The sequence below is a fragment of the Aricia agestis genome, chromosome 12 (assembly GCF_905147365.1).
Source record: "Aricia agestis chromosome 12, ilAriAges1.1, whole genome shotgun sequence".
Lineage (NCBI taxonomy): Eukaryota > Metazoa > Arthropoda > Insecta > Lepidoptera > Lycaenidae > Aricia > Aricia agestis.
The window spans coordinates 8,739,210-8,759,241 of record NC_056417.1 but is presented as its reverse complement, the minus strand read 5'-3'; the positions used below and the strand labels follow the sequence as shown (position 1 = coordinate 8,759,241).

General features: G+C 34.6%; 1 protein-coding gene across 1 annotated transcript in view; it reads right to left on the bottom strand.

Moving 5' to 3' along the window:
* The window catches only part of LOC121732305 (protein yellow), a 41,350-nt gene extending 23,064 nt beyond the window's left edge, over nt 1–18,286 (bottom strand). The window contains exons 1-3 of the mRNA XM_042122147.1: nt 18,128–18,286; nt 2,422–2,596; nt 1,082–1,188 (exon numbers count right to left, since the gene is read on the bottom strand). Coding sequence (XP_041978081.1) covers nt 1,082–1,188; nt 2,422–2,584 — 270 coding nt within the window. The 5' untranslated portion in view covers nt 2,585–2,596; nt 18,128–18,286. The remainder of the gene's footprint in view (nt 1–1,081; nt 1,189–2,421; nt 2,597–18,127) is intronic.
* Nucleotides 18,287–20,032: the final 1,746 nt, after the last annotated feature.

Genomic DNA, 20,032 nt, shown 5'->3' with positions numbered 1-20,032 from the left:
GAGAATGTGCAAAAATTATTTTATTGTAGCTATTTTGAAATCGCGTACAGATTATAAGGTGTTGTTAAGCTATAGTATTATAATAAGGGTTAAAAACTATTTAAAAACTTTTCTAACAAACCAGTTAACATTTTTGCGAGATGTTTCGTGAGATGTTTTGTAGATAAACTATATACTTAGCATTGTTTATAATTACTGTATAACTTGTTTTGTATACTATATAGATAATAATTCTAGACCTTACCGCTGATTTACATCAATTTAGAAGACTATTTATCCAAACATAACTCATTCGCCTTTTACGTCATCTTTCCAATTACACATATTATAGCACTATCATCATAAGCCGGAAAAGCATGTCCACGTGCGATCGGAAATTAAAGAAGCAAGTCGTATATTAGGATTCCGTATCCACAGGGTAAAAACGGGACCCTATTACTGAGACTTCGATGTCTGTCCGTCTGTCTGTCTGTCTGTCTCTAGGCTGTAACTCAATAACCACTATAGCTGGACTTCTGAATTTTTTATTGATTGTGTGTTTCTGCTGCCGCTATAACAACAAATACTAAAATTAAAATAAAATTTATATTTAAGGGGGGCTCAAATACAATAAACGTTATTTAACTACTATGCCTATTGTCTATGTAGATAAGGTTGATTATACCCGCAGCACCGAGCACGGGTCTATCACCAGGAGGCAGCGGGACCCAGGCTAATATGGCGGATCTTTAACATCTATGTCTATGTACCATCGAGGAAGTTGATTCCTATGCAATTGACAGACCAACGTTATTTGGTCGAATATGTCAATTCAATGTTAATTGTGATCTGTCAGCTGGGTTTGACGTAACGCAACCAAACTACTTAGGTCCCCGATTTGCATAGGAATCAACTTCTCTGATAGTACATAAGGCGACTGGGACCGCAGTGCCCGGGTAACAATATGGCCTATAACCCTTGTGTTTATGTGAATAAGGTTAATTATACCTGCAGCACGGGGCTGACGCTGGGCGACAGGGAATGCATTACCCAGGCCATTAGTCTTTCAACCTTATGTCTATGCAAATAAGGTAGATTTTACCTGCAGCACGGGGCTGACGCCGGGCGGCAGTGAGCGTGGCACCCAGGCCAAGGTAGCGGGTACACCGGCACGCAGACGCGGAATGCCCACGTAGATCTTATCCCATCCTAGAAAACAATCATTTTTATGAGACGTGAAATAACATAGACAAAATAATATTATGTAAGGGCCACATGCTTTGTCAGGAATAGGGTACTTTGAAGAAATCAATAGCCACGGACCTGTCAGCTCGTTTCCTAGTTCAATTTATTTAAAAAGTCGTAGCTCCAGCTTTGCTTTGGTGAGTCTTATAGGACGTAAAGCCGTGTAGAAGTTTTCCTCGCGCCCAACAAGATCTAACGTACTCCTTATGCAGTACTCCTCTGTATACCGCATAAGAGTACCAACTCGAAAGATTGTAAATGACATCGCCCTCAGTTAATTTAATAAAGAGTTTAACAGAACACTCATAGAGTTTATGTCAAAATCTTCATTAAATAAAGTTAAGTAATCTCTCCGATTATGGCCTTTAGTTATACAGGGTGCAATTAAACCTTCCTGCTAAAATTTTTCCAGGGCTTAGGTATCATTAGGAATGTTCTTTTAACTAAAAAAAATTGGGTGTTAATTTTTTTTAATGACATATTTTATCCCATTTAAAATCGTTGCAGAACGGTCACTCGCGGCGCGGGGGAATGATCGGGGGTGACGCGGGGGAGAGGCGCGCGCGCGGGGGCACGACACGCGCGGGCGACGCGTCGTGTCCATTAATTGTAGTGCAGTTTTTTAGGATACCTTTCAGAAGCTATTTCTCAACATTTTAGTACTGAGAGGTTATAAAAGAAAAAATACGTGTATTTTTATTGTTAACAAGGATCAAATTATATCAAAATTTGGCTGGAAGGTTTAATTGCACCCTGTATATCTCTATTCATGCGGTGTGCATTGAACTGCGATAGTTACTGTAATAGAACCTTGCTTACCGTGTTCGTTCCAAACAAACTAAGTATACGCTATACGCGAAAACGTACATAACTAACAACTTACATAACAAGTCCATTTACTTGCTTTCCTTAGCACAATGTTGTCGTGGTTAAAAAAAAAACGTTTACGAATTTAGTTTACGAATAAAAATTCGTAAACTAAATTCGTAAACGTTTTCGTTGCTTACCTTGGACAATCACAATCATCTTACCCTTAATTAATTTTTAAAAAAGACAAACTTACAAATTGCACGGAGACTGTGAAAAAAATTCGACGTATCTAGCCAAACTGCAAAGAGATTCCAACATCGAAATTAGTGCTGGAGCTGAACATTATTCTTACCAGATAGCGGAATATATGATATTATAATTATATACCTATCTCCAATCCAGTAGGTACAGTATTCTCTGGCTGGAACTTGTCCAGCAGCACGGGGTCAGGTGGGAAGTCAAACTGCAGCAGGCTCCACTGTGACACCACCTCCACGGACGCGCGCGCCGCCGCCGCGCACGCCAATAACGTCACCACATAGAAGTACATCTGTCGTTTCGTCTGCAAAAAAAATTAAGTGTCAAATTATTCAGGACGAAAAAAAATAGAGTGTAGTCGGTGTACCTCGATTCTTGTATTTTATCCCACACTAACGCAACTTCGTTCCTTGTTCGATTTAGTCAAACGTGGTTGACATATGAAATGCCAAACCAATTTCACAACGTTTGACGTCTATGTGAATACTTTTTGCTGTTTGATGTTTATCAAACATGGAACAACATTAACTTTGCATAACTTAAGTTATTGATAACATAGATGATAAAATTGATTTAATATTATAAAGGGATTTTATAAATCAATTGTTCCAAATAAATCATGAGATCACGAAGCGGTAAATCTTGTTCCAGTTGGCTGTAGAAGGGCAGAGCCTGACCTACACTACTGAATAAACCAAAACAACTGGTTCTATAGTTACAAGGATAAAACGGATGCAGACAAATTCTATACGAATGATTCATACAGGATTCACCTGGATGAAGTGTTGAGGAAAATCATCAAGAACTCTACACACATCTTTACTTTTTTTGATGGATAAAAATAAGTAACATTATTACGATTTTAAGGTCGATTCCACAAAATTACTTTTATTCGTCCTTGTATTTTACTTCACCTAAAATAGGATGACTACATTAAAAGCTTAAGCTTAAAGTTTATTAGTTATTCCGAAGATAGTAAGTAAATTACTATTTTCGGAATATAAACTTTAAACTTCTCAAACGTCTTTTGACGTGGGAGAGCCATGCTTCGGCACTAATGGGCCGGCTCGACCGGACACGGGCTCACAGAAAACCGGCGTGAAACAGCGCTTGCACTGTGTTTCGCCGAGTGAGTGAGTTTACCGGAGGCACAATTCCCTACCCTTTTCCCTTCCCTGCCCTCCCCTATTACCCTATTCCCTCTTACAAGGCCGGCAACGCACCTGCAGCTCTTCTGATGCTGCGAGTGTTCATGGGCGACGGAAGTTGCTTTCCATCAGGTGACCCGTTTGCTCGTTTGCCCCCTTTATTTCATTAAAAAAAAACTTAATTATCACTAAATAGCTAAAATTACATAAAGACAATCACAACGTGCCTTGTTTAGGCGTTTACCCAAGTAGTATTACATTATTGCATAAAACGAAGGCACATAGGTTAACGACAAAATCATTAGGTTCCCATATTAAGTGACTATAGTGCAAGCCATGAGTCTAGTGACAAGAAAATTATATAGGATATTTATGTGAAACTATAGATAAGATGTTCGCGTAGATAAGGTTTTTTTTTAAACGCGGGAATGGTTTTTCAGACATAAAAATCTTGTTTTGTCTTTTCCCCGACTTAATAGTATCTGCATACCAATTTTCAATAAATCAGCAGTCAAAAAGTGTGAAGCAGCAACAGACACACTTTTACATTAATAATAATAATATTATTATAGTTAGGATTTAGGAAATGATGTTCGGACACTGTGACTAGCCTCGGGGCTTACACCATAAGTGTATCTAGTTAAGCCCAGCCGTTTTAATGGTAGTTTGATGGACGGCAGCAATTTACCTGTCAGTGCTGTCCTCCCCTAGTTAAGATAATGCGTAAACAAAAGAAGTCGTCTCGTCCAATTACTCTGCGACCTTACTCGTTACTCCTCGTGACTTTTTAATATTAAAGGAATACACCAGCGAAAAAAATAATGTGATTACGCTGTCGTCATTGTTTTATGTAATACTAATTAATGTTACCTGGGATTTTGAGTGGAAAATTCTGCAGAAATATAATATAAAACAGAAGTATAATCTACTTTTACATATTATATATATTTGATAGTGCCTTAATACTATACGATATTACGCACGGTATTATGAAATAAGTGGGACAAGAATTAGGCTTCTTTAGGGCCCGATCCTCATATTTTAAATTTATATTTGGATTACGTCTATATCTAACCTACTCGTGAGACAGCCTGCGATCAAAACGACATTCTATGTATTATAAGAATCGGCCTCTGATTTAGTCAAACATAATAAAACCGTGGTGCTTCCCCCTTTGTTCGGACATCTGTCAATTTGGCTGTCTCCCGCTTTGCTTGGGGAGGGAAATTGGGTATCTCCTACTCCTCCTACATTTCTTCTGATTAATTTCGTTGCGGGTCCTAAGACAGATTTAGCTTGTCCCTCGGGCATCCCTGAGATCATATCAAAGGGTTTTCGTGGTTGGTTACCACTGTTGATCCTGGCGACACAGGAGTTGCAGTGTTGGGAATGTGTGGTGGGCCTTTTGCCCGTTAAAAAAAACATTATAAAACATTATAAATTATACCTCATTCACCATAATACCCATTAAACAATGCTTAAACCGAATCGCTTTATCAAAGTGCCAACCAAATTACAGGTCAGGATCAGTTTAATCTTAATGGTTATCTCGTTGCAGGGAAAGCTAGCGGTTTACGGTAATTGTTATACTGTAGTACAAGTTACAACGGAATGTTAAACCAAGGGCACGCAGTCACCGGTGCCCTGTGAACTGCCCAGAACCTTTATATGGATATTTTAATCCTACTTGGTCTAGATTTTTAAGATCGTACTTTGCAGGCTATTTAAAATAAAACTTTGTTGATTTCAAATTATATACTGCAAAATTTCTGATTTCAAAATTCAACTATCAGGCTTATATACTCAGGTATAATAAATTATGGATTACTTCATTATAAATTTATTATATTTAAACAAGTTAAAGTTTATATAAACAGATAATTTAAGTTGCAAGTTGTAACCTAATGTAAAAAATTAGTTGTTACTTGCAGTACAAAGTAAAAGCCTATTATTATTAGAACAAATTTAAACGTTAAATATGAATTACTATTTAATATAAATTACTACTTAAGTACACCTAATTATAATTTTATTGCATTTTCGTGACGCGGAACAGTGCGGTGAAATTGCGAAGGTCACGGACATGGTACAGATATCATTTGTGTTACCTTCAGTTTGTCTTGGCCTATTATTTTAATCATAAAGTTACGGTCACAGAACTCTATAACATGTCATTTCATAAGAAGTAGAGGGGTTTTAGTCGGTAAACCTCCAAACCGGAGGGAGCCCGACATACTCCTGCAGCTGCCCTCCCCCGAATGCGGTGAGTATGCATTTCCCTTCCTTAACAAAAAAGACGTCCCTTCTTCTAATTAAACCAAAGCCAAACGCAAAATCATTTTTAATAGTTTTGTGAATTGAATTCATTTAGTGCACTGTTATTTAGAGTAGCTTAATGTTGTTCATATGTGGTACTGTGTACATAAATAAAGAAAAACGGATCAACTTTTTACAAACGAGATTTTTTTTAAACTTAAAGAAGTTTAAAAAAATTTTCGTTCTAGATTGGCTTTAGTGGTAGCCCTCCATCAATCCAAGTGCCGCAAACGCAGTATAAAATCCTAACAGACGGCTCGTCCACCATAAGCGATTAAAATCTTAGCCACGTCAGTCTATGACGGTGTTAACCGTGGAATATTCTAAATTTCTTAATAAACATTCTGTTCTTTAATAGGTATAAGATATCTGGACCTGCGACTCCCCGAGCGGTTGCCACACTTATTGTATAAGTCCAGCTAAATATGGCAGACATTTACTTCCTAGAAAATTGAGCCCACCTCTCCAAGGCTTTGAGTATTTTAATTAAATTATACAACTGATTAGCTCCTAGACAGCTAAGTAAACGAGCAATTAAATAGCTTTTATTATTCGTTGCAATTAAATAATTAAAAATGTGGTTGTGTTTCTTTATTTGTCAAATATTAAAACAACACATCTGAAGGATCAAAACAAATCCAAGTTTGTAAATTCTAGAGCAATTTCTCACCCGGACGAAATAGAGGGAAAATTTAGAGAATGAAGTAAAAAAATACACAATTAAAATAGAAGATGATAAATTTTAAGAAAAACTTAATATTTACGACTTGTGAGGAAGCCAGAAATCACCCAACCACGACATATTATCACGTAAGTGTACTGCTTAATAAGTCGACGTGGTTTTAGACTTTAGTACTTTTTAAGTACATAACAAACACTTGTAGACTTATCGCAACTTAAATAGTAAATAAACACAAGTAGACTAATAAACTTAACGGAACTAGATCTCATTAGCATTCTGCGAATTAAATCAGATTAAATTTCCTTTCTAATGCGGAGACAATGCATAGCTGCAAGTTGCAGTTTGTAGCGCCGTTAAATTGCAGAGAGTGTCAACACCGCTGTGGCAACATGCCATCGATCATACAATTGTCACAGCCCGCTCCACACATGACACATGTTATTAATAAGCACTTAGGCTTGCTTCACACTGCCATACAATTACAAATTGAATCGTCACAAAGTGTAGACTTTGTGGTTTAACTTACAATACCTAAGAAAATCTTAAAAAAATATATTGGTTAAGTACTTACTAAAGCTTGATTTCAGAAAACATGAAGTAGAAAAACAATACAGAGTTAGATTTTATCGAGTTACTGTACTAGAGCTGCCCGAATTTACATACGTTGATGTTGCAATACATAATATTTATCAATCTTATGATACCCTAAAATTTAAGGTAATATAACTCAGAAGCGCGAAATAAAGGGGCTTTTTTACACCTTTCTCTTTTCTCTATATCCTACCTTAAGATTAACCTTGACTCTGAATTAGAAATAATGTTTTAATCCTCTAGCTTCAGTTTTGTATAATATTGTATATCGGCTAGAGTCTAGCAGATATTATACAAAACTTAAATCTAACACGTGTGGACGAAGCTTTATTTTCATCTAAGGTGTATCAGGTTAATTTTTGACCTAATCTTAGTTATTAGAGCGAACAGCATAAGTAATCTGCTATAACAATCATATTAATCTCATTAGAAGCCCTTAACATTTTCTTGGGTATGTTCAAAATACAACCCAGTATACACACCACTGTTTATGACGTCTAAAATCGATGTTTTTCTGTTGATTCATTCTGAAATATATTTTTGTATGTTCGGCATTGACATAATATACGACTTTGTTGGGATGTCACTATGATAAGTGACACTTCTCTCACTAGTGCCGTACCGGTAGTACAGTATGAGTCTTGAGCATGATTGGCCAGTATACTGAGTTTTATTTAGGAACCTAGGCACAATTATCTCGTGCGCAACTAATCCCTTATCATAACTTCACATTAATATTTGTTATGAAATATTCCCTGTGATAATAGATAAGTAAACAGCGAAGTTAGTTAAGAATATCAAGTATTTACTTTCACTGTACTTTTAATATATTACGTTACTGTATTGAGGTTGAGACCAAGAATTGCATAAGTGACTTAAATAAGGAACAAAATCAACAGCATTGAATTTGTTTCAATTTAACAACTTTTTAATTAATTTCAATCAGGATCAAATCGAATATTCAAGATTGCGATAATTCAAGTGTCACTACTCACTACGTTACAAACAGCTGATTCACGGTAAAACAAGAAAATTATATAAAACTAGAAGCCATCTAGTTTCTCTTAAAATACGTGAACAGCATGCGTTACGACTTACGAGAAAGATCTTATAAGAATAGCGGATTAATTTTGGACATACGTGGATGAAGTGGGTAACTAAAATTTTACAGTAGAAGAGTAATTAGGTACCCATTTTTCCATTTAATTTGACCAAATCTTGTTACTTACCTACTTTATCATTAGCTAATGTATACATAGAGTACCCTTTTTTCAAAACATTTTCCTGAGCCTAATAATAATAATAAGTAATTCTTTATTTTTCCTCACAAACAATCCTAAGGGCTAGATAACATTTTTAATCGGCATAGTACATGCACAGGTCTGTAAAGAGCTGGTGTTTGTGTTAGGCCAAAAGCCTGTGGTACAAATCACCAGGTCCTAAACCTCGGAAGTCGGACATTACAGTGAAAATCCTAAAGCTTCCATTTATGCAAAAAACCGTTAATTTTCAAATTGTTACTTACCCACTTCATCAACTCATGTCTCTATTTCTTAGTATACTTTCTCCGAACAGAAGTAAGTAGTCGAATTATTCTCACAATTACTATGTTTTTAACAATTATGCGTGACGTAAGTAGGAATTCCTGTCGCTTCCACGTCACAAGGTTGCATAATGAGCCTTATTACGACTGTGCATGCACTATTCCGGACACAGTGTTCATCATACCGATATGCGAAAGTGTGTCTGACTGTTACCCTTTATACTCTAACCGCTGAAGTAATTTGTATAGGTATCGCTATCAACTTATTTTAAGGTGACGCCGCATTAAAGTAAAAAACCGTATTGGATATGTTTTAGACTGCTTATTTTGTATGAGAGGCCGGCCCGGCCTCTCATAGAAAACAAGCAATGGAACAGCAAAAAATTGTAAGTATTGTAAGCGACAAAATGGTTTTTGTCGCGTAATTTAAAAACCATAAATACATTTCATATAAGCTATGGGAAAATTAAAGTGTATGCTTGAACCAATCTATGTACAAATTTTGGATGCTTAAATTACTCCCCTCTGTTGGCAAAATAGGAATTCCTTTTTTTACAGAGTTCTTTTTGATTCATTATTCTGTGTTATATAAAGTTGACCAATCGTGTTATGCTATTGGTAATTCAAAGACAAAGTCATGATGAATACTGACAATGAACTTTAATTTATTAGCTTTAGTCATTGCTGAGAAAACTCGATATCGTTACAGCCAAATTATCAAGGCATCCCTAAGTCCAGGGAAAGGATAGAGGATAGTTTTATCCGGGAAAATTTACGGCTCCTGATTTAAAAAGAAATTTTAAATCAACAAAATTGCTAGCAAGTAGTAACATTAGTCAGTTTTCATACGTATAGCCAATTTACGGAGCCTTTGTGTCAAATCCTGTGAAATTTGATATCTTACTTCCTTGTCTTTTGAATGCAATTTGTTTTTTATACCCAGAGTTGACTTGAGCTGTCTTAAATACCTTAAAGGACCTACCTTCAGTACAACTGTAACTGGGTGACCTTATCAAAAATTGCTGTACCAATTATAACTTTTTACATGTCCATTCGATTGGGACATTAAACATGCTGACCTATAATTAAAGTCTTAATATATTTATGATTTATCTCATGCTTATAGACCTGGATTAGACACTAGACAGCTATAAAAAGTTAATTATTATTTAGCTATGTATTTGTATCAAGGATTATTTGTGCATTCAACAATCATACACACCTATTGTTTTTTGGCATACCTACAAAAAATTCTTATCTTTTTACTTACAAAAATCCTTGACTTTTTACTTACAAAAAGTCCTTGTCTTTTTATTCCATTTAGCAATTTATTTCGCATTGGAAATATTATAACATTGTAATGATTAAGAAAGTAGACACTAAAAGTTCTGCTCATTTCTAAAAAGAACAAACTTTAGGGGCTTTGTTAGTTTTCAGGTAGTAATTATTGTTCGTTTTTAATTATTAATTAGTAATTACTATAAAATTATGTAATTACTAGAACCAAAAACGTACATAATTGGCTGTTAGATATTCTACCGCATTTTTATATAATATTTACCTGGCCCATAACATTGCATAGTTACAATGAAACAGTGCGTAAAGAATAAAGGTCGCAAGTATAATTTACAAAATATACAATACAAACTAACGAATACAATATTATGTTTCGTTCATTATAGATCTTATTTCATAATATTTGTTATAATTAGTCGGTTTAATAATATTAATTAATGTAAATCGTTATTAAATGGGATTAGTTACGAATTTCACACTAGTTAAGCAGTGGCATTTATAGCAATTTATTCTGATTTTGCAATGAAATATTTTAATGAGGTATATGGAAAATAAGAATCATGTTATAGTTCTTTTTCATTGTTTACTTACAAAATTTTATTTTTTTAGGTTAAAAGAAATAGTTTTGCATCCATTTACTACAGTTAAATATTGTTTTTATTATAAGGATCAGTCGTGTGGTCACTCCAAAACGTGAAAATATAATATTATGTTATCAACGATTAGCATTTTAATATTATTGTAACTTGTAATTGAAATTGAAATTGAAATATATTTATTGCAAGAATGTAGTGCATTACATAGGTCTTCAAATTAAAAATACTGTTCTAAACATTCTGCCATCCAGGTGGCGTGCAAAAGTCAAAGTAAACATTTAATATAATATTGAAAATTAATTTATAGAATTACAAAATTAGAATCGATTACAAAACGAAGTTCGTAATTATTAAATTAGCATTAAAATATCCATTAGAAGTCAAAATAAGTAAAATTCATAAAAAATAAGTAGCAAAATAATAAATTCAATTATAATTCATATATTCTTGGATACTATAAAAACTTTTTTCTGCAAACCACTTTGTAATTTCTCTTTTGAATACTAGGTTATTAAGGTCTTTTAAAATGATTTGGCAATTTATTATATTTTGATGGCATTAATGTTTACATTTCGTTTAAAAATATCAAGCCTACACTGGGGCATATATAATTTAAATTTATTTCTTGGTGGGGTGGTTCTTCCATTTGCATTTGCACTTAGTATAAAGTATTCTGGATGCTGTTTCACAAACACATTAATATCTCTTAAGTACATACAAGGTAAAGGTAAAATGTGAAATTTTTCAAATAATGTTTTACAGCTATCCAGTGACCACGCTCCACATATTGCTCTAACGCATTTTTTTTTGTACTCTAAAAGCTCTTTCAACTTCAACTGAGTTGCCCCACAATAATAGACCGTATGAAAGTACAGAGGATACATAAGCATGGTAGGCATTTAGAGCTGCTTCAACCGATACCAAAATTCGTAATCTTTTTATTGCGTAGACAAATTTTTCCAAATTACTACAAACATGTTCTACGTGTAATTTCCAGTCGCAGCGATCATCAATTATTAGTCCTAAAAATTTTGTGTTATTTACCATGTCAATGTTTGTATTATTATATTGTATGTCAAGGTTAATTTTTTGTGTCTTAGAGTGTCCGAATTGTATAATTTTTGTCTTATTTAGATTTACTTTTAAGTTATTGTTTTCAAGCCATTTTAATATTTTGTCAAGTATATTTTTTATTAAGTTTTGAAATAATTGATTATTTTTACATTTAATTGCCAAAGTTGTGTCATCAGCGAATAATACTGTTTTATGATCAATAGCATTGGGAAGGTCATTGATATAAAGTAAAAACAGAAAAGGGCCTAGGATACTTCCCTGAGGAACGCCAAACGCATTAATTAAAAATTTTGATCTGATAACTCTTTTGAAACCATTTTTTAATCTGGATATTTCTACACATTGTAGACGATTGGATAAATAATATTTAAGCCAACTATTTGCCTTACCTCGTATGCCGTAACATTCAAGCTTGTAAAGAAGCAGTTTGTAATCTACAAAGTCGAACGCTTTTGTCATGTCCAGAAAAATGGCTGCTACAAGATTCCTGTCATTGATCGACTCAGTAATATATTTAATGAGATCAAAGCAAGCTAATGTGGTATTGCTGTTCTTTTTAAATCCAAACTGTTCCCTTATCAGTATTCCATGGTATATGACAAAATCATATAATCGTTTTAGTATACTTTTTTCAAAAATTTTCGACAATACCGGTATCAATGAAATAGGACGGTAATTATTCATATCAGTAAGGTCTCCCTTTGATGTATGAACGCATTATGCATCGCTGCATCACGTCTAATCTCTTTCAGATTCTGTATGATCTGACCTTTAATGATATCCAAAATCTGATTATTACTAACCGAGAAGTTTCACAAGCAGATGAAAGACCTACGTATGTTGGTTGAGTTATGACAATCCTAGTCAAAACACCTTAATTCATCAAGCCCCAAGCGGCCTGGCCGGCCGCGATAACAATAGATAAGCTATTGTGTCTCGTTTTTCCACGATCGACGGTTCATTACGCACCCTCAGAATGAAAGTGAATAAGAATCAATTGCATAAATACAATTTTTGGGAAAATGGGCATTTTAAGGGAAAATGGAGATTTTTAAGTAAGGTCACTTTCATTGTAAAAGGCCTGATAGACGTACGAACTTAAAGCACGCGGGTTTTAAGTTCGCGAACTTACTCGGCTCGACGTCGGTGACACACGAGAATCGCTCACACTATATTACCACGTCCCTATGCTCGCGGCTCGGCTCTTTACTGACACACAGGCGATTAAGATCGTCGAGCCATAATGTCCGCGTACTTACTCGCACGTCTGTTACCCCTTTTGGGGTGCGATTTTTTAGACATGAACCGACCGTTTAGACGCGTCATCTTACTATGAATCAATTTCGCTGATGGTGCATCCTAAAATCGCAACTGGTTGCCGAATTTGATGGCACGATCATAAAACGGGTTGCGCAACCATAATTTGTTAAAAAATGTTATTGGTTGTGTGAAGTATTTAATTATTCACGTTGCATTATATTCGCCAAGGTTTCCACGTGTGGGGGTTTCGTGTTCATTATACCAGCTGAGATTGTTATCTACAGATTTTTCACACACCGCTACATATTTTTAATGTATACTTCAAGGGCCTTAAAAGTGAAGATCGTAGTAGTTAGTAAAATTAGTAAACAACACATTAGTTGCTTTCAAGCTGTGTACCATCGAAGAAATTTATTGATAGGCAGAAGACGGTCCCACGTCATTTGGTCGGATCATGTTCAATGTTAATTGTGATCTGTCGAGTGTCGGCTGGGTTTGACGTAAAACGACCAAACTACGTGGGTCCCGCCCATCTAAATCAACTTCTCTGATAGTACCGTCGAAGAAATTGATTGATAGGTAGATGACGGTCCTACGTCATTTGATCTAGCTATGGCAATTGGATGGGTTGGGACATAAAGCGACCAAATTATATAGGTCTGCCATCTACCTATGAATCATCTTTTCTGATAGTACTTTTGGTAGATTCAAAATTGAATATTTTACGTAAGGAGCACATCGAAGGTGCTGCCTACTTGTATTTAAAATCCGTTTTGTCCACGTTCTTTTCACAGAGCAAGTGCTGCCTACTAACGTCTTAAGTTAACAACTTTTTTTAAATAAAATATGGGGGCAAGTCACCTGTTGGGAAGCTACCGTCTCAGACTAAGCCCATGGACACACGCAACATTAGAAGAGCTGCATGTTTGTTTCCGACCTTTGATATAACTTGTGCTGTATTTGTTTTCAAAAAAATCTTTATTAGCATAGCAAAATTATAGAATTACATTTAGTGTACATTATTTAAGTTCCTAAAAGTAATTAACAATAATTATTACAATAGTTGGCAGATACAAAAATCTTTTTCAACTTTATGGCACTGTAATAAGTACTTATACATGATAGATTATTGTTATAAACAGCATTAATTACACAAATGTCGTTTACAAACAACAAATTTAAGACCCGATATAATAGCTAAAGAAAAAATACATTATTATGTACTTAGGCAAACGTAAACCGTTAAAAAACATACTATTTACGACAACGCATCGCATCGATAACGCATCGTATTATTTCATATAATATGCTGCAACCTCTATGTAAATCTCGGTGAACTTTATAAGTATTAAGGCGGGGATTAATCTCAATACAAAACGATAACTTTGCACACAACCAAAGACCAAGCGTATACGCATCGCAATAAGATTCATTTTAGCTTAGCATAAAACTGTAGTTACTAGGGGCGGGTCTTCTCTATTTTATATGTTTTTTTTTTAAATATCTTTGGAAATAAATATTAAGAAACAAAATTGTTCGGTTCAGAAGATTTTAATATAGAGTTTGGAAATTAATTACAGCCAAAGTATTAAGTTTTATTAAAATGTTTACGGTTTAAGGTATTTTCAATATCATGCTTATGCTTATGGTATTTTAAATATCTCATATTTTTTACATTTTTGTTATTATATTTGAATTAGGTAAACCGGGAGTCACGGAATAACAAATTAGGGTTTATCCTCGCCTTAAGTAGCTTAATAGTGTTGTTAGCGTGAGAGAACTAATAACAGTATATTTAGGCCGACAAAAGTAATTGCTACTATCGAGTACTTATTACTTTATTACTTAGTATTAGATATCTATGAAGTTAAGATTGCAATGCTATTAGAAAACTAAGCTTTGATCAACCTTGTTACCTCAAAATAATCATTTAGCGATCAGATTTTAGGTCCACGTATGCCAGTATGGATTAAAGTTAACCCAGGAAAAAATAACAATCTTCTTATAAGTATATAAAATTTTCGTGTCACAATGTTAGGCCGCGTACTCCTCCGAAACGGCTTTACTGATTTTAACCAAATTTTATATGCATATTCAGTGGGTCTGAGAATCGGCTACTGGGTACTTTTTATATTGATAAGTGCATTTGTTGAATAAATAATAGTAAATTCGAGACTGACGGCGACCATTGTTTATGCGACGGGATAGCGATGGACGTTGCCACGGTGACATACTTATTTAGTGACCTCAATAAAATAATATGGGTGAAATACTTTATATGGCAAAGAAACGTTTGCCTGGACAGCTAGTAATATTGTATTATAATTCCTTGACTCATATTATTTATGTTTATTAGATAGGCGTGACATTCTAACATACACGTTGTTACCTGTTTCTTATAGTGTAACTAAAAATTTATTTTTTATACATAGCGTCAATTCATTTAGAATGCAAATGAAGTCATAGGTACTCGACGCTTGTTATATAATTTCGTACTTTACGGTTATTTTGTTTATAACATTACATAAACCAATGGGAAGTTTAAAATCATAACCTCGCTAGACTTTTACATGATCACAGAATATTATTATACCCGGGCCGCACCTGCGATTGGACGATCTACGTGTATCGTCCATCATCACATAATATGACATAGCACGAAGCTTCGTACGATAGACGTATGTGCGGCCGCGGCATTATATTAGTACAAGCACATGATAATAAAATCATAGTTCATTAAATTCAGGTCATTGCCGCCATTCAATTGTTTACGTCAAATAAAAAATTCGCCTATAGCTGTAGAAAACAACAAGGAGAACGTCCAATTGATATAGAGAAAAAAACTATAGTGGAGTTCAAAAGAATTTCGGCTCTACATAACAAAAGAAATTGCGAAATAATTTACAAAACTAGGGAATCCATTTTATTTTAATTATTATTCAGATTACATAAAGTATGTATTATTATTATTAGAACGTTAGCGCTTTTCATACGAAACAACTGAATAGAAAGGATATTTTAATTGAAACTATGCACTGTATGTTTATCATAATAACCCCGATATCTTCCTGAAAAATTAGGATTTCATAGGGTCTTTTTAGATAACCGCTGGTATCTTCCTTTTGATTGAGCTGTACAACAAATTTAAACTCTACATAATATGACAATTTAAAACTCTTCAAATATAGAGTTCCTTATTTTAGCTGCAAAAGGGCAGCGGTATTTGTCATGGAAAGTATACAATGTTTATATCCTACATCCATACTTAGGTACTTACTAATAATAAATTGTAAATGCGAAAGTGTGTCTGTCTGTCTGTCTGTTACCTCTTCACGTCTAAGCCGCTGAAACGATTTTGCTGATACATTTTGGTATGGAAATTTTTTGAGTCCCTTGAAAGGACATAGGATGCTTTTTATCCCGGAAAAATGTACGATTCCGCCGCGATAAACGAGTTTTGGCGTAACGGAGTTGCAGGCATCATCTAGTATCCATACTAATATTATAAATGCGAAAGTGTCTCTGTCTGTCTGTCTGTCTGTTACCTCTTCACGCCCAAACCGCTGGACCGATTTTGCTGAAATTTGGCATGGAGATACTTTGGAGTCCCGAGAAAGGACATAGGATACTTTTATCCCGGAAAAATGTACAGTTCTCGCGCGATAAACGAATTTTGGCGCAACGGAGTTGCCGGCATCATCTAGTAGGTACAGTACCTACGTATATAATAACGTCATTTCTATAGATGAGTACTAGTCATAGCTTATATTATTGTGTACAGTTTATTCATAAGCTATGACTAGTAATCGTGTATAGAAATAACTTCCTCTGGCTGTTAGTAATCGGCTCATTGTTCACAGACGTATATTGTATAGTATACAAGAAATATTACACAATACCCCATTGTGTGTGCTTGGTTATTTGCCGATAAATTTAATTATAACTTTGCCTAAGCGAATAATTATGGGTTAAAATATTTTCTATACAATTTAACAGACTTGCACGAATAACGTAGTACCTAAAATTAAGTTTATGGTACATATTCTGACTTTTGTATAAGAAACAGCTCTACATTTTCAGGACAATATTCCAGTTTTTAAAATGTTATGTGTAATGGCTCTTGATAAGAAGAGAGTACAAATTACGATTAGCATGTTTTTGTCTTAACCCATTCATGACCACCGTGCCAATTTGGGAACACTTTGTTTTTAATTGTTTATGAAAAAAATATTGACATTAGGTGAAAAAATCTTACATAACAATAAACTTGAAAGTGTTGTCGTTACGTATAAAATTATATAGTTTCGTTAAATATTATATTGTACATGATTGGCATGAGCTTATCCAATACGTGTCTTTTACATGTTCAGCATAAAGAAGGTGCAATTGACAAGTTATTATTTGATCAAAATCGAAAAACTTCGTGTCAAAAGTACTTTCAAACCGTGAATATTAGGTTGTCCGTCATAATAAAAGTCCAAGAGCTTATAAAAAAAACGAAAAAATAATTTGCATTGAGTAGGAATGCTTCACATAAACCCACCTACGCCGACCCCATAAGTGGCCATTGTGCCAATTTGGGTACACCCCTATAATTTAAATAAAATATATATTTTTAATTTTTTTTTATCATTTTATTAATTATTTATATTCCTTGCTATTATAAAATGAAGAAGTTTCTAATTTTTTTCTTGCCGTTTTGGTTTGGCTACAAATGGGTTAAGTAGTAAGTAAGTAGTAAGTCTTAGTAACAGCGAAAAATGCTTTCCTTAAAAATGCGTTCGCAACTACTTCTTCAACGCACTCACTTGAAAAACACACTTCACTCACTAAAAAACTAACTTTTTTAACAAGATTTAATATTAAAAAACAAGATTTAATATTTGAAAGCGTGCAGTTACTGAAACTGGTTTACATGTAATTGTTAAGTTATCGATCTAACAAAGTGCAATTAATGAGTCACATTCGTAACTAGCGAATAAAACTGCAAAAAGTTCAATAAAACTAACTAAATAACAAGTCTTGAACACGATTTAATCAGTATTGCATATTTTTGATTAAATAAAGTCTTAATAATAATGCATTGCAGACTGCGGTTTCGGTCGGTTCCGGAAAACTGTAGCTTAAAAAACCCGATATGTTTTTGTTGTTAAATTTTAACCTACTTACCGATACCCAAATCACTTTATTTACATACACTGTCTTTAAATATGCGAAAATGTAAATTCACATAATTGATAAAATATTTTTAAATAAAATAAAAAAATCAATTCATGAGATTTAATAGAGTCAAAACCCGCCACGTAAAAAAAACAACATGTCAAAATACCTTGTTCGAAATCCAAAAAAAATGTTCGCGGCGTAATCAAACACGCGTATCAGCGCGTAACAGAAACGCGAGTCAATCGCGCGGCCGCACTGTAACTACAGGAGCAATAATAACAACGTGCACTAAAATCACTCGCCCCCCTACAGTCGAACTTAAAAAGTAAAAGTGCCCCCTGAAGGCGTGGTCCGACTCTTTAACAGCCATGACTTACTATATCGACAAGACAAGATAAGCGACATGTTATATCATTGTTTGTGCGTGAGTAAAGAGTTCGTGTCAGACGTTTAATTATTTTCAAGGTCAATCAGCAGGATTTGACAAATGTGAGGACAGCAAATTAATTTCCTATCAGCACTCCTTCAAATAAGTAATAATATCTTATTCTACTCTAAATTTTTAGCAAATAGATAACCTACGTGGAGTCAGTGGTCTACCCCTATTTGAACTCTACGTAAAGCAGAAGGAAAATTACAAAACTAAAACTTATGCCGAGTAAAGTGCCGATGGCATTTAAATTTTAATTTAAGAATAATGAGGGGATGTGAGATACTTTTTATAAAGATACGAGTACAGTAAGTCGTTATTATAGTCCGGACTCTATGCCTGAATTCTATGGCCATACTTTTTTTCTGATGATAGTTGCTGATGATAGTGTTTGTAGTAAGTATCGTAATAATACGTGGAAGAGCCATGTTTCGGCACAAATGGGCCGGCTCGACCGGAGAAATACCACGTTCTCACAGAAAACCGGCGTGAAACAGCACTTGCACTGTGTTTCGCCGAGTGAGTGAGTTTACCGGAGGCCCAATCCCTACCCTATTTCCTTCTCTACCCTCCCCTATTCCCTTCCCTTCCCATCCCTACCCTCCCCTATTGCCCTATTCCCTCATAAAAGGCCGGCAACGCACCTGCAGCTCTTCTGATGGTGCGAGTGTCCATGGGTGACGGAAGTTGCTTTCCATCAGGTGACCCGTTTGCTCGTTTGCCCCCTTATTTCATAAAAAAAAACATTAATGAAATGTTCTTGATTGTTCATATACAAATTATAACCACTCTCTACAAAACAGCTGAACTCCACAAAACATTCTTAGCACAATATTAATACATGGGAGTATCAGAAATGTAAATCTAATAGTCGGACGTCGACAAACTGTAGCAAGACCCTGTGGACCTTTACCTACCTCAACTCAGTTTCTCTGCATGTGCAATGTCGTTTACGTTTTCAACACTTACTAGCTTTTACCCGCGGACAAAATCTTTGAAAACATTCGATTGGAATAGTATAGGTCTACCAGAATCTGATGGCAAGAAGTGAGAAAATAAATTATTGACTCTAGCAATACCTGGGTAATAGAAATAAAACATTTTCATCCTTGTTTTTTGCTTTAGCGGCTTATTTTGTGTGTGAAACATGCAAATATAAAAATTTATCCAATGATCAAGGATATTTTTTTAAAATCTGCCGTCAAAATTTGCCATCAGATTCTGGTAGACCTATAGCTACTTTTACTTTGTTTAATTTACAGAGCCTTAACTACTGTGCTAATTTTAATAAAAAAAGTATCTTCAAGCAAACTTTCGCCTTTTATTATAATTTTTCATAACAATGAAAATTTCAATAAAATTTGCATCTCTTATTAGATTTAACCTATTTCACTGGTTAGTGTTATTGGCTTGTTAAAAATCCTATATATTTCATTATTAACTACTAATATTATAAATGCGAAAGTGTGTCTTTCTGTCTGTCTGTTACCTCTTCACTTTCAAACCGCTGAACCGATTTTGCTGAAAAGTATAGAGATATTTCCCGGGAAAGGACATAGGATACTTTTTAACCCGGAAAAATGTACAGTTCCCGTGCAATAAACGAATTTAGACGCAACGGAGTTGCGGGCTACATCTGGT